This window comes from Natrix helvetica, assembly GCF_964273705.1.
Source record: "Natrix helvetica genome assembly, chromosome: 10".
NCBI classification, from domain to species: domain Eukaryota; kingdom Metazoa; phylum Chordata; class Lepidosauria; order Squamata; family Natricidae; genus Natrix; species Natrix helvetica.
In genome coordinates, this window is record NC_138561.1 from 3,834,954 (window position 1) to 3,848,132 (window position 13,179).

A 13,179-nucleotide genomic window follows, 5' to 3' on the forward strand; every position below is an offset into this window, starting at 1 on the left:
GGATAAATAAAACATGATAAAATTATATTTCAGCGTCACCCCTACAATCTACCCCAATCAGTCCCACATATGCCGACCTGAACCGAACCATTTTGCTCAAGTTCTGTGCCGTATTAAAAGTTGTTTTCTGGCCGCACGTAAGATACAAGTTGTTTTACTATAGCGACTTGTCATAGTTTATCTAGAATAGATTATTTAGCTATCCAAGATATATTATCTAGATATAGATTCTTTTCCAGAGAAAAGAAGGACCAGAGGTGACATGATAGCAGCATTCCAGTATTTGAGGGGATGCCACAAAGAAGAAGAGGTTAAATTATTCTCCAAAGAACCTGAGGGTAGGACAAGAAGCAATGGGTGGGAACTGATCAAGGAGGGAAGCAGCCTGGAATTAAGGAGAAACTTCCTGCCAGTGAGAACAGTTAATCAGTGGAACAGCTTGCCACCAGAAGTTGTGTGTGCTCCAACACTGGAGGTTTTTAAGAAGAGACTTAGAGAGTCATTAGTCTGAAATTGTACAGTATAGGGTTTCCTGTCTGAGCAGGGAGCTGGACTAGAAGACCCCAAGGTCCCTTCCAGCTCTATTCTGATTGATTGATTGAAAGATATTGACAGGTGGATTCTCAATTTCCCACTACCAACAGACCAACATGACTCTGCTTGCTTTCTGGTCCAAGAGGAAAGGAAGGATACCCAGAATCTTCTTCTGATTGTCCCCATGACAGTGGCCAAGAAATTTAGTTTAGCTGAGATCACTTTTAATATCCTCTTAAGCCCATTACAAGCTCCTGCCAATTATTGATCGTATTATCAAGAGACTAGCGTGTCCATTCCCATGGACGTACGAGTCCCAGACTACTCCAGGGTCACAGGCTGTAGTGGAAAACTTAGCAGAAAGTCGTATGCTGGCTATACAAATCTTTGTCAACGTTCCTACACCGTATAAAAGAAGCTGCATCTGTAGCTTTCCTTCTACTAACCTTCCCACTCAGAAGGTTCAACCATGGTTGTGGTATTTACCCTGCCTGGCATTTTTCAGTGCCGCAGCTGCTTTTACCCTGCCACCCCGTAAGTATCCTGCCTGTTGTGAATTTTTCTACAGTCCTTGAGGCGAGGGATGTCCTCCCCAACCCTGGCTGAATTATCCAGGGTTTGGTCGGCCAAATAGTTGGCAAGAGCCACAAGATGATTAGGAAACATAGGAAGAACGGTTGCAGGAACTGGGCATGTCTAGTTTAATGAAAAGAAGGACTAGGGGATGCATGATAGCAGTCTTCCAATATCTCAGGGGTTGCCACAAAGAAGAGGGAGTCCACCTATTCTCCAAGGCACCAAAAGGCAGGACAAGAAGCAATGGGTGGAAACTAATCAAAGAGAAAGAAAACTTGGAATTAAGGAGAAATGCCCTGATATTTAGAACAATTAACCAGTGGAACTACTTGCCTCCAGAAGTTGTGGGCGCTCCATCGTTGGAGGTTTTAAGAAGAAATTGGATAACTATTTGTCTGAATGGTACAGAGTTTCCTGCCTAAGCAGGAGGTTGGACTAGAAGACCTCCAAGGTCCCTTCCAGCTTCTATTATATTCTATGCTATGCCATGCCATGCCATTCTAAATATAAAAGTACCATTATAGATAGTCATCAAATTTCCATTGCTAAGTAAGGTACCACAGTTGTTAAGTGAACGACACAGTCGTTAAACAAATGCAGCTTTCCCCCCCCCCCCCCATGGATTTTGCTGGTCATTGGCTGGCTGGGAAGATTGCAGATGGTGAGGACACAGTTCCAGGATTCTGTATCCGTCATCAATCCATGCCAGCTACCAAGTGCCCAAATTTTGATCCCATGACTGTGGAGAGGCTGCGTCCATCGTAAGGAGATCCTGGATGCTTCCATCTGTACCATTCCCAGGTTCGTATCGATGGCCACTAACTCATAAGGACGCGGTGGCTCAGTGGCTAAGATGCTGAGCTTGTCAACCAGAAAGATCGGCAGTTCGGTGGCTTGAACCCCTAGCGCCGCGTAACAGAGTGAGCTCCCGTTACTCATCCCAGCTTCTGCCAACCTAGCAGTTCGAAAGTAAAATGTAAAAATGCAAGTAGAAAAATAGGGACCACCTTTGGTGGGAAGGTAACAGCGTTCCGTGCGCCTTCAGCATTTAGTCATGCCAGCCACATTACCTTCGGACAGCGCTGGCTCTTTGGCTTTGAAATGGAGATGAACACTGCCCCCTAGAGTCGGGAACAACTAGCTTTATCTTTCCTTTTACCTTAACTCAAAGAAAATTGTAGAATTGGGGAAAGATGATCTTCTCTGTTGCTTCCAGCCTGTGGGAATCCTGCCATCAAGCCTGTCATCACAGGCTACTCCCGTGTCGTCAATGGAGAGGATGCAATGCCCAGATCGTGGCCCTGGCAGGTGTCTTTACAGGTAATGGGCGCATGGAAGGATGGTTGCGTTGCCTCTTCCTTAATGCTTTTTCTTCCAGAAGCTTTCAACTGCAGTCTGGCTTCCTCAATGTTGCAGGGCTTGACTAAAGAGGTTGCAGAGCCTCTGACCATGCACAGAATGCACAGGCCACAGAGCTAAAGCTGAGTCCAAATACTTATCCTAAAGAGCAACAAAAATGATTAGGGGACTGGAGGCTAAAACATATGATGAATGGTTGCAGGAACTGGGCATGGCTAGTTTAATGAAAAGAAGGACTAGGGGAGACAGGATAGCAGTCTTCCAATACTTGAGAGGCTACCACAGAGAGGAAGGGGTCGAGCTATTTTCTAAGGCACCCGAAGGCCAGACGAGCAATAATGGATGGAAACTGAACAAGGGGAGAGATTCAACCTGGAAATAAGGAGACATTTCCTGGCAGTGAGAGCGATCAATCCATGGAACAGAAGTTGCCTTCAGAAATTGTGGGAGCTTCATCCCTGGAGGCTTTCAAGAAGAGACTGGACTGCCTGCCATCTGTCAGAAATGGTGTAGGGTCTCCTGCTTGGCGGTGGGTTGGACTAGATGACCTACCAGATCCCAACTCTGTTAATCTGTTAAGAGTTCCGGTTCCGGCGGCGGCAGCGACGGGCAGCTCTTTGCCCGCTCCGGCTCCCCGGTGGGCTTCCCCACTCCTTGGGGGGCACAGGACACCCCGCAGAGGGGTCCTGCCGGAGGGGCGGCATCGCGGGGGTCTCCTGCAGCGCCGGCGGCCGGCGGGGGGTCTCTTGCGCGCCCAAGGCACCGGGAAGCAAGATCGGAGGGCGCTTCGCGTTTCTGTGCCTCGCGCCTCGCTAAAGCCGACCGGAGAATGCAACAATAGAAGGATGCAGCTGCAGTGCGGTGAGGTTGCTTCTCTCTTCACTCCCTATTCTGCACGAAGGATTATTCAGCTTTCTTTAAAACAACTTTCGGAGCAAGTTGGAGGTGCGGCTGGAGGGAGGGGGGTTTCCCCCCCCCTTGGACAAGCGGCGAGGAACAATTTTGCTCTCAGCCCCCGGGGAAGGAGGAGGGGGGAGAGCCAACGAATGAAGCCTCACCCAGGTTGAGATGATTTTCTTTTCAATTTAATTTTATATATTACTGTGATTTGAGGACTTCTGGAACTTTTTTAAAAACTTTGTTATGCCTCTGTGCCCAAAACTGGCAGGGCAAGATGGCACACTTCCGTTGTCTTTATGAACTGTGAAACCTGACTCCACCTTTAAAATTCAGGCTTCCGGTCTTTGTCTCCGTGTCTCCCAGAGGAAACTCTTGTGGATTGGTATTTTTTGAACTTTCTAGGGGAAACTTTTCATCTATTGCCAGACTTATTAGAGAGATTCTCTTCTGCCTGGTTCTCCTGCTCCCGGAATTCACCTGGCTACCCTTCTTTTCTGACTGTTTATCTTATATATGGACTGAACTTTTAACGTTATAAAGGATGGCATCCAAAAGACCACCTCCTGGAAAACCTGGCTTTGCCACGTCTGCTCCAACATCTGCAACATCCAGTCCAGCCACACAGTCAAAGATAACAGAACTGATGCAACCCAAGACTACAGAGATGGACTTTCAACAAATGCTTCAACAAATTTTACAGGGCCAGGAGGAAATCAAGAAACAGCTAAGGGAAATGAAAGATGAAATTAAAGAAAATCAAGCCCAAATTTATAAGAACTCACAAAGACTGAACCTTGTGGAAGGGGGGGTGGAGGAGGTGAAGGGGGTGGTAGAAGCTGTGCAGAAAGGGAACAAAGATCTTGACATCCAACAGATGAAATTAGAATTTGAGAGAATGTCCTATTATCTTAGATTTCAAAATGTTATAGAAGAAGATGGGGAAAATATAAGGGACATCATGACAAACATCCTGGCTGACTACACACACAAAGAAAAACAACAGATGGGGTGGGATATAGACCTGGTTTATAGAGTGAACTCAGCTTATGCTAGAACACACAATGTACCCAGGGAGGTTCACATTAAATTCCTTAGAAAAAGCACAAGAGATGAAATTCTGGGTGTACAAAGGGGGCAAGCATTGACATATCATGATATGGAGATAACCATTCTGAAGCAGATCCCTAAGAAGATTAGAGAAAAAAGAAAAAATTATTCGCAATTAGCGAATAAATTATACCAGAAAGGGGTGTGGTTTAGATGGTTGATGCCTGAAGGTATGCTGATATTCTGGGAGGAGACAAGAATCAGAATCAATGCACCCATAGAGGCGCAGGCCTTTATGGAAAAAAATAAAACACTCCTAGAGAAAACACCAGACATTACAACGGACACGCAGGACACGGGAGGGGCCAGAGCTCTGCCAGTGGAGGGAGATGGGGCAATAGCAAGAAGACTCAGATCACAAAAATAAACAAGAAAATCATATTATTATAAATTGACCGAAAGTGATAATGGAATTATACTTGGATTTTATACTGTAATGTTTAATCTGATTGAATTTAGTAATAGAACTAATATGCTGGTTGTAATGCATTATATATAAATGTATACTATGGGTATGGAGGGAGGGGCGCCTTTCACATTTTGCAACTGCCAAAATTTGTAGACCTGTCCATTTACCCTTTTCCCTATAAATCTTGAAAACCCAATAAAATTTTATTATAATAAAAAAAAAAGAGTTCAGTAGAATCAGGTTTCTGTTCATGCAACCTTTCAATGTGCAAATGAGTTACTACACAGTAACTACACAGGGTACGGCCATCCAAGCGTTTCCACCCAAAGCTTTTATTGTATCCTGGGCACACCTTCTGCACAATGTTTTGTGAGGCCTCCAGATGGCCTTCTCCTCCGTTTCCCCCTTCCATATGGTCTCCCCAGTTTCCCTTTTATTTTAATTGCAGATTGGAGCCCCCCAAGGCTTGGTCTTCTGTGCTTCCCTTTCTGCAGCCTATTCCACATTTTTTCTCTCCTCTCCCCTCCACCCCCGCCAAAAAAACCAACAATCCATGCAGGGATAGCTGTGGCGTTTGGTCTGAAATGCCACAATGGCTGCTGCGATAGTGCGATCTTTTGCTTTTTGTGGGCATTGGATATAGATTAAGAGAGTTTGAAGGGACCTTATAGATGATCTAGTCCAACCTCCTTCTCAAGCAGGAGACCCTATACCATTTCTGACAGATGGCAGTCCTGTCTCTTCTTGGAAGCTTCCAGTGATGAAGCTCCCACAACCTCTGAAGGCAACTTCTGTTCCATTGCTTGATATTTCTCACTGTCAGGAAATTCCTCCTTATTTCTAAGTTGAATCTCTCTTGGATGAGTTTCCATCCATGATTCCTTGTCTGGCCTTCAGGTGCTTTGGAAGATAGCCTGACCCCCTCCTCTCTGTGTCAACCCCTCAAATATTGGAAGACTGCTCCTGTCTCCCCTGGTCCTTCTCTTCCCTAGACTAGCAGTTCCAGCAACCATTCTTTGTATGTTTCAGATTCTAGTCCCCTAATCATCTTGGTTACTCTTCTCTGCACTTTTTCTAGATTCTCAACTCCAGAAAAACCTGGAATTTTTTTTTAAAAATGCTGTGTCATTTTTGTGTATGGATGTTTATGTGTGAAGTTTTCTATTAATTGGAGTTTAAATCAAAGGGTGACCTGGCTCCTCTGCATTTTTTTATTTCCTTATTTCACTCAGATTGGTGGGCCTCGCCCATTTTACCCAAAGGCTGGAATCTAAGGGGTCAGTTCTGCTTTTGCAGATTAGTACTATAAAACCCTAGCAAGACCACACCTGGAATACAATGCAACCAATTTTGGTTGCCATATTACAAAAAAGATGTTGAGACTTTGGAAAAAGTTCAGAGAAGAGCAGTTAAGATGATCAAAGGCCTGGAGACTAAAACATACAGAGAATGGTTGCAGGAACTGGGCATGGCTAGTCTAAGAATTAGGGGTGACATGTTAGCAGGATTCCAGTATTTGAGGGGCTGCCACAAAGAAGAGGGGGTCAAATTATTCCCCAAAGCACCAGAAGGAAAGACAAGAAACAATGGATGGAAACTAATCAAGGAGAGAAGCGACCTGGAATTAAGGAGAAACTTCTTAACAGGGAGGACAATGAACCAATGGAACAGAAGTTGCCTTCAGAAGTTGTGGGTGCTTCATCACTGGAGACTTTTAAGAAGAGACTGGACAGTCACTTGTCTGGAATGGTATAGGATCTCCTGCTTGAGCAGAGGGTTGGACTAGAAGACCTCCAAGGTCTCTTCCAGCGTGTTCTGTTCTGTTCTGTTCTGTTCTGTTCTATTCTATTCTATTCTATTCTATTCTATTCTATTCTATTCTATTCTATTCTATTCTATTCTACTCTACTCTACTCTACTCTACTCTACTCTACTCTACTCCACTCCACTCCACTCTACTCTAAACTCAAATGGGCTTGATTCTCAACCCCATTTGGGGAGGAAGGCACTTAAATCCTGAGGGGTCAGGGCAGTCTACCTGTTGAGGAAGGACCTGAAAGGAGACTCCAAGTGCTGGATGCATCATGGCCTTGTTTAGCTCACAACACCTCTGCAGGGCCACACAAAGTGTGTCTTTTGCCAACTACAGCCTGACGTGGGTCTCACACCGTCTTTGTGTTGGCTTTCCTCGCAGGAGGCAAGCGGATGGCATTTCTGCGGTGGGTCTCTGGTTAACGAGAACTGGGTGGTGACCGCTGCCCATTGTGGGGTGACGTGAGTAACACACCTTCTTCCTTGCTGCGGGGGAAATTAGCCACTGGATCCGGGCCACGTGGTACTTAGATCTGGCTCAAGGGGCCGCCCTGGAAACAGCATAGCACCAGCCTGCAGTCCCTCTGCCAGTAAAAACGGAGCTCCCGAGGGGTGCGTACGGCCACCCCGAACTCTGTTTTGGATGGCAGAGGGTTGCGGGAGGCCATTGCAGCCATAAACAGAGCTCAGGAGCCCATTTTCACTGGCAGAGCACTCGGGCCACCACAGGCACCCTCGACACGAGTGACGTTGAGCGGGTCATGGCCCCCCTGGCCCCCCAAGGTCAAACACAACCCTGAAGCAGCCCTCAATAAAATCGAGTTTGATATACCCCTGCTCTAGGACTTCAGCTTGTCTGTTTGCAAGCTCTTGAGTACTTAATTCAGTGGTGGGATACGACTGGTACGCCATGGTACGGGTGTACTGGTGCCTGCTGGGAGCACCAGGTACCGTTCCATTCCGGTGCTCCGGAGGGCCCACCTGCCCACCCGCCATCCTTACCTCTATTTGAGCCGATCGGGGCTTCCACACACACACACAGAGCATACGGCGGCCTGCGCGATGCTCCGCCGAGCAGCTGGAGTATCGCGGGCGGTACGTACGCATGCGTGCGCTGTGTGTGTGCATGTGGTGGACACCCGGCCCCATCGCACCGTACCGGTTTCACCGGGATCTGGAACCCACCACTGACTTAATTCCACATTCCCAATCCTGGGTTGTTGAAGTCACCTATCCGCTTCTGCAAGCCGTGCTGTGCCCACGCTTTCATGATGTGTGCCTGGCATTCACTTTATGTTTGCCTCCTGCAGGACCAGGGATGTCGTGGTACTTGGAGAATTTGACCGCTGCTCTCCCAAAGAGGACATACAGAAGCTGGCCGTAGAGAAGGTGGGTGAGGTCGCTGGATGTCCAAGTATTTTTAAGACCAAGTAGTAGACCACAGCCTACTTTTGGGGAAGATAGAAAAATGTGTGATAGACAGCAGCACTACTAGCTGGATTCACAGCTGGCTGACCAGCTGCACTCAGTCTGTAGTCCTTAATGGAACTACATCTACACGGAGGGAAATATGTAGTAGAGTACCACAAGGTTCCGTCTGAAGCTCACTACTCTTCAACCTCTTCATAAATGATTTAGATGAGAGGCTAGAAGGGGAACTTATCAAATTTTCAGATGACACTTAACTAGCAGAAATAGCCAATGCTCCAGGAGAGAGGCTCAAGATGGAGATGGATCTTGACAGACTTGAACACTGGGCCCCATCTAAGAAAATGAAATTCGGTGTAAAGAAAAGTTTTACACTTAAGCAAGAAAAACAGGAACAGCGAGAGGGATCTTGGAGTCCTAGTGGACAACCTCTTAAATAGGAGCCAGCCGTGTGCAGCAGCTGCCAAAAAAGTCAACCCAGTCCTAGGTTGCATTAACAGAGGGGTAGAGTCAAGATCACGGGAAGTATTAGTACCGCTTCATAAAGCTTTAGTAAGACCATACTTAGAACATTGCATCATCCACTTTGGCCATCCTGATAGAAAAAAGATGTTGACATTCTAAAAAGAGTGCAGAGAAGAACAACAGAGACAATTAGGGGACTGGAGGCTGAAGACATCTGAAGAACGGTTGCAAGAAGAGGTTACACAGCCTTTGGTCTGGAATGGCATAGGGCAGTGATGGCAAACCTTTTCAGCACTGTGCCCAAACCAAAATGCGTGTGCACGTGCCAGAGTGCCAGAAACTCAAAGACCAGATGCCCAGCAAACGCATGCCTGTTTTTTGGCCATTTCCCAGGCCATTTTCAGGGGTTTTTTGGAGCATTTTCAGGCTATTTTGGGGGGGCATTTGGGGGGCATTTTCAGGGTGTTTTCAGGCCATTTTCTGGCACTTTGGCACCTGCAAAGACCAGCTGGCTGGTGCCAGAAGCCAGAAGAGCAGCTGGTGATGGCTCTGTGTGCCATCTCTGACACATGTGCCATCACGGGCATAGGGTCTCCTGCTTGAGCAAGTGGCTGGACTAGAAGACCCCCAAGGTCCCTTCCAACTCTGTTATTCTACATTCTGTTACTACACCTTCATGCCAAAAGTAGTATTCGCATTCATAACTTTGATTCCCTGATCTGAAAATCAAAAAGCTGGCAAAGGGTGATGGGCATGAGCAAAGATAGCCAGGAGGGAGCTAACGAACTCCTGGACTTCCTCCACAATCTTCATCATCTCCTTCTTGCAGCCTTAACAGCTTCTCTCTTCTCCCACCAGGTCTTTGTCCATCCTGAGTGGGACTCCGGGAAAATCACCAACGACATCGCCCTCATCAAGCTGGCCACGCCTGCCAAGCTCACGGAGACAGTGTCTCCCGTGTGCCTGGCCGATGCCACAGACTCGTTCAAGAGTGGAGACCTCTGTGTCACCAGTGGTTGGGGCAAGACACGTTACAATGGTGGGTCTGAGAGGAATCTTGGCTCTTTAGGGGGTCTGCTTCTTCCTTCTGCTTTGGATAGAAACCAGTATGCAGAGGAATGAGTAAGCTCAGCCAGTAGGGAAGTGGTGGAAAGAGGGTTCACCTAAGCAGCTTTGGCGAAACATGGCCAGATGGCCAAAATCTGGAAGGTAGCCATGGCAAGAGTCTTCTTCTGCTCCCAAGAAAGATTCCTCAGGTCCATGTAAGTCACCTGGAGTTTTATTTTATGCACAACTGCAGAGGGACCAGATAGCAGAGCACAAAATATCTCTGCAACTCAACCCATAAGTTGGAGAATTGGAGTCGTCAAAATGAAGACTCAGCATCCCACAGTCCAGCGACCTCTTGTCTGTCTGGAGACCACCAATTTCTCCTGGCAGCCAGTATCTCCAGGATCCAGAGAAGGGATCTCTGCTCCCAGTTTGTGAAGGAAAGCTGAGGGTTTCTCCTCCTCACTTCAGTTGGGAGATGTATTGTACAACCTGAAGGAATAGGTGGCACCTGAATGCCAAGGGAAGGGAAGGGAAAGGGTGAAAGTGAGACAGGAATAGAGGGGAGAGGAAGGAGGGGATTGGTGAGGAGGGAAGGGGAGAAGAAGGGACAAGGTGGAAGGAAGTGGAGGGAAGGGAAAGAAAAAGGAGGGAAGGAAAGGAAAGGAAAAGGAGCAAAGAGAAAAGAGAAAAGAGAAGGGAAAGGAAAATGGAAGGGGGAATGGAATGGAATGGGAGGGGAGAAGAGAAGAGAGAAGAGAAGCTTGCTAGCTTCTCCTAACCCAGTGATGGTGAACCTTTTTCCTATCATGTACCAAAAGCGGAGGGAGAGCAGGGGGGGGTCGTGCACAGGCGTGCCCACACCCATAATGCTATGCATGTGGGGGACCCCGCACACCTGCGTGCGTGACCCTCGACCTCCCCTCCATCACCTGCTTTTGGCACGTGATGGACCTGTTTTGCATCCTCCCCAGACTCCAGAGGCTTTATAGGAGCCTGGGGAAGGTGAAAACAGCCCCCGTGCCCCCCCAGAGGCCCCCCTGAGCCTTCAGGAGGCTCCCCTGAAGCCCCCAGAGGGAGAAAAATGGCCCAACGCACAAACTGGAAGTCCATTCCCGAATTTCCATTTACACGTTGGGTTGTTTTTTGCCCTCTGGGGACTTCAGGGAAGCCTCCAGAGGGCGAAAAACAGCCGAAGAAGAAGGTTGAAGTCAGCTGGCCAGCACGCCCCTGTGCTCTGGAGCTGACAGGGCAATGCCTTACGTGCCCTAACAAATGGCTCCGCATGCCACCGGTGGTACGTGTGCCATAGGTTCACCATCACGGTCCTAGCCGAAATCACCAACTCCACAAAGTTATTTTCTGCATGGCATTGAATTACAAAAACTTAAATCCTGCCCTGAAATATTTACATTTGGAATTCAGCTGATGGGAAATAACAGAGGAAGCGGGGGGGAAACAGGAAGATCAGCAGATTTCTCTCTGTTCGCTGCAAGGACCTCAGGTTGCAACAATAGGCATTGTTTTATCTCCAGCCTGATGCAAAGAGGAATTCGGGGGGGGGGGGGTTTGAGGCTAAGAAAAATAGAACACGGAGCAGCTGATCAGCCTTCTGGGGCGAGTTCTGAGTTCGTAGGAGGCCAGAGAGCAGCCAAAGATGGATAAGATCCTTTACACCGGAAACCTTCTGGCTGCTGATTTAATCTTTTCTCTTGCAGCTTTCGACACTCCATGCAAGTTGCAGCAAACAGCCCTGCCTCTCCTGTCCAATGAGCAGTGCATGGAATTTTGGGGCGACAAAATCACTGATTCGATGATCTGCGCGGGTGCAGCAGGCTCTTCTTCATGTATGGTGAGCACCCCTCCCCCCCCAATTCTCCTCCGTTTGCTTATCTTTGTTTTTGAGGCTACTCTTATTGGGGTTGCAAAAATCTAAACCTCAGTTTGGGCTAGTGGAGTCCTCCAAATCTCCACTAGAGGGCAGCAAAGGATTAGAGTTGTCTAGATTGGTTTTAAAATAGATGGATTTAACAGATTGACACAGTTGGAAGGGACCTTGTAGGTCATCTAGTCCAACCCCACACCCAAGCAGGAGACCCTACCCCATTTCTGACAGATGGCAGCCCAGTCTCTTCTTGAAAGCTTCCAGTAATGAAGTCCCACAACTTCCGAAGGCAACTTCTGTTCCATTGGTTGATTGTTCTCACTGTCAGGAAATTTCTCTTTATTTCCAGGTTGAATCTCTCCTTGGTCAGTTTCCATCCATTATTCCTTGTTTGGCCTTCAGGTGCTTTGGAAAATAGCTTAACCCCCTCTTCTCTGTGGCAGCCCCTCAAATATTGGAAGACTGCTCTCCTGTCTCCCCCGGTCCTTGCCATGCCCAGTTCCTGCAACCATTCATCGTATGTTTTAGACTTCAGGGCCCTAATCATCTTGGTTCAGTTCAGTTTCAGTTTATTAAATTTATAAACCGCCCCCTCTCCCCGAGGGGACTCGGGGCGGTGTACAGACAGAAATAAAATATACAATAAACAACAAAAATACAAAACCCCAAACAAACAAATTAAGCACAAGTCTGTACAATAGTCATAAATTAACTAATGATTAAAACCAATTAAAACCAATTAAAACCAATTAAAATACCCCAGAATTTAAAAATTTAAAATACCGGCCAGGAAGGTCGGGATTAGATCATGATTATGATTGCGATTGGGCCAGGCCAGCTAATTGGAACAGGTGGGTCTTGAGTTTCTTACGGAAGGAGCGGAAACTCTTGGTTGCTCTTCTCTGCACTCTTTCACTGCATAACAAGCCACATAGAAACTAACCAGGTTTGCATTAGACAAGCTTAGCAGGTGGCACAAATGAAGCCGTTGGGTCTTTCACTAACTTAGTTCTTAAAGCGTATCATGCTTTAAGCCCACATTTCATCTGAACTGGCAAGATCTTTTGGCTTTCAGATGCCAAGCAGGGAAAACGGGGGCCAATCCCACCCCTGAAATTCTGCCTGATGGGGAGAAAAGTGGGGTCTCCAAGGAACTCAAATCCTTTTTATTTGTTTTTGGTATCTGCAGGGCGACTCTGGTGGACCTCTGGTGTGTCAGAAGGGCAACGTCTGGAAGTTGGTGGGCATCGTTTCATGGGGCAGCGGCCGCTGCTCAGTCACAACGCCAGCTGTCTATGGTCGGGTCAATGTCTTGCGTGACTGGGCAGAGACGATCATGGCCAATAACTGACCTCTCTGAACCTTTGGAGAAGGAGAGAAAGCAATGGATGCATTAAAATCGTCTTTCTCTTGAGCCTCGTACTTGTCTTGCTTATGGGTGGCCCACCCAATGCAGATAGACAGACAGATTGATTAACAGGGTTGGAAGGGACTTTGTAGGTCAACTAGTCCAGCCCCCCACACAAGCAGGAGGCCCTACACCATTTCTGACAGATGGCAGCCCAGTCTCTTCTTGAAAGCCTCCAATGATGAAGCTCCCACAACTTCCGAAGGCAACTTCTGTTCCATGGGTTGATTGTTCTCACTGTCAGAA

At 47.4% G+C, this 13,179-nt stretch overlaps 1 protein-coding gene across 1 annotated transcript; it reads left to right on the top strand.

Annotated features, from left to right (window-relative positions):
* Positions 1 to 780: 780 nt before the first annotated feature.
* LOC309397211 (chymotrypsin B-like) lies at positions 781 to 12,939 on the top strand. The gene is made up of 7 exons (XM_081963054.1): positions 781 to 1,068; positions 2,327 to 2,430; positions 7,080 to 7,159; positions 8,008 to 8,086; positions 9,449 to 9,629; positions 11,359 to 11,492; positions 12,715 to 12,939. Exons 1-7 carry the CDS (start codon positions 903 to 905, stop codon positions 12,874 to 12,876), a joined length of 906 nt encoding a protein of 301 aa, XP_081819180.1. The 5' UTR covers positions 781 to 902; the 3' UTR covers positions 12,877 to 12,939.
* The last annotated feature ends 240 nt before the right edge of the window (positions 12,940 to 13,179 follow it).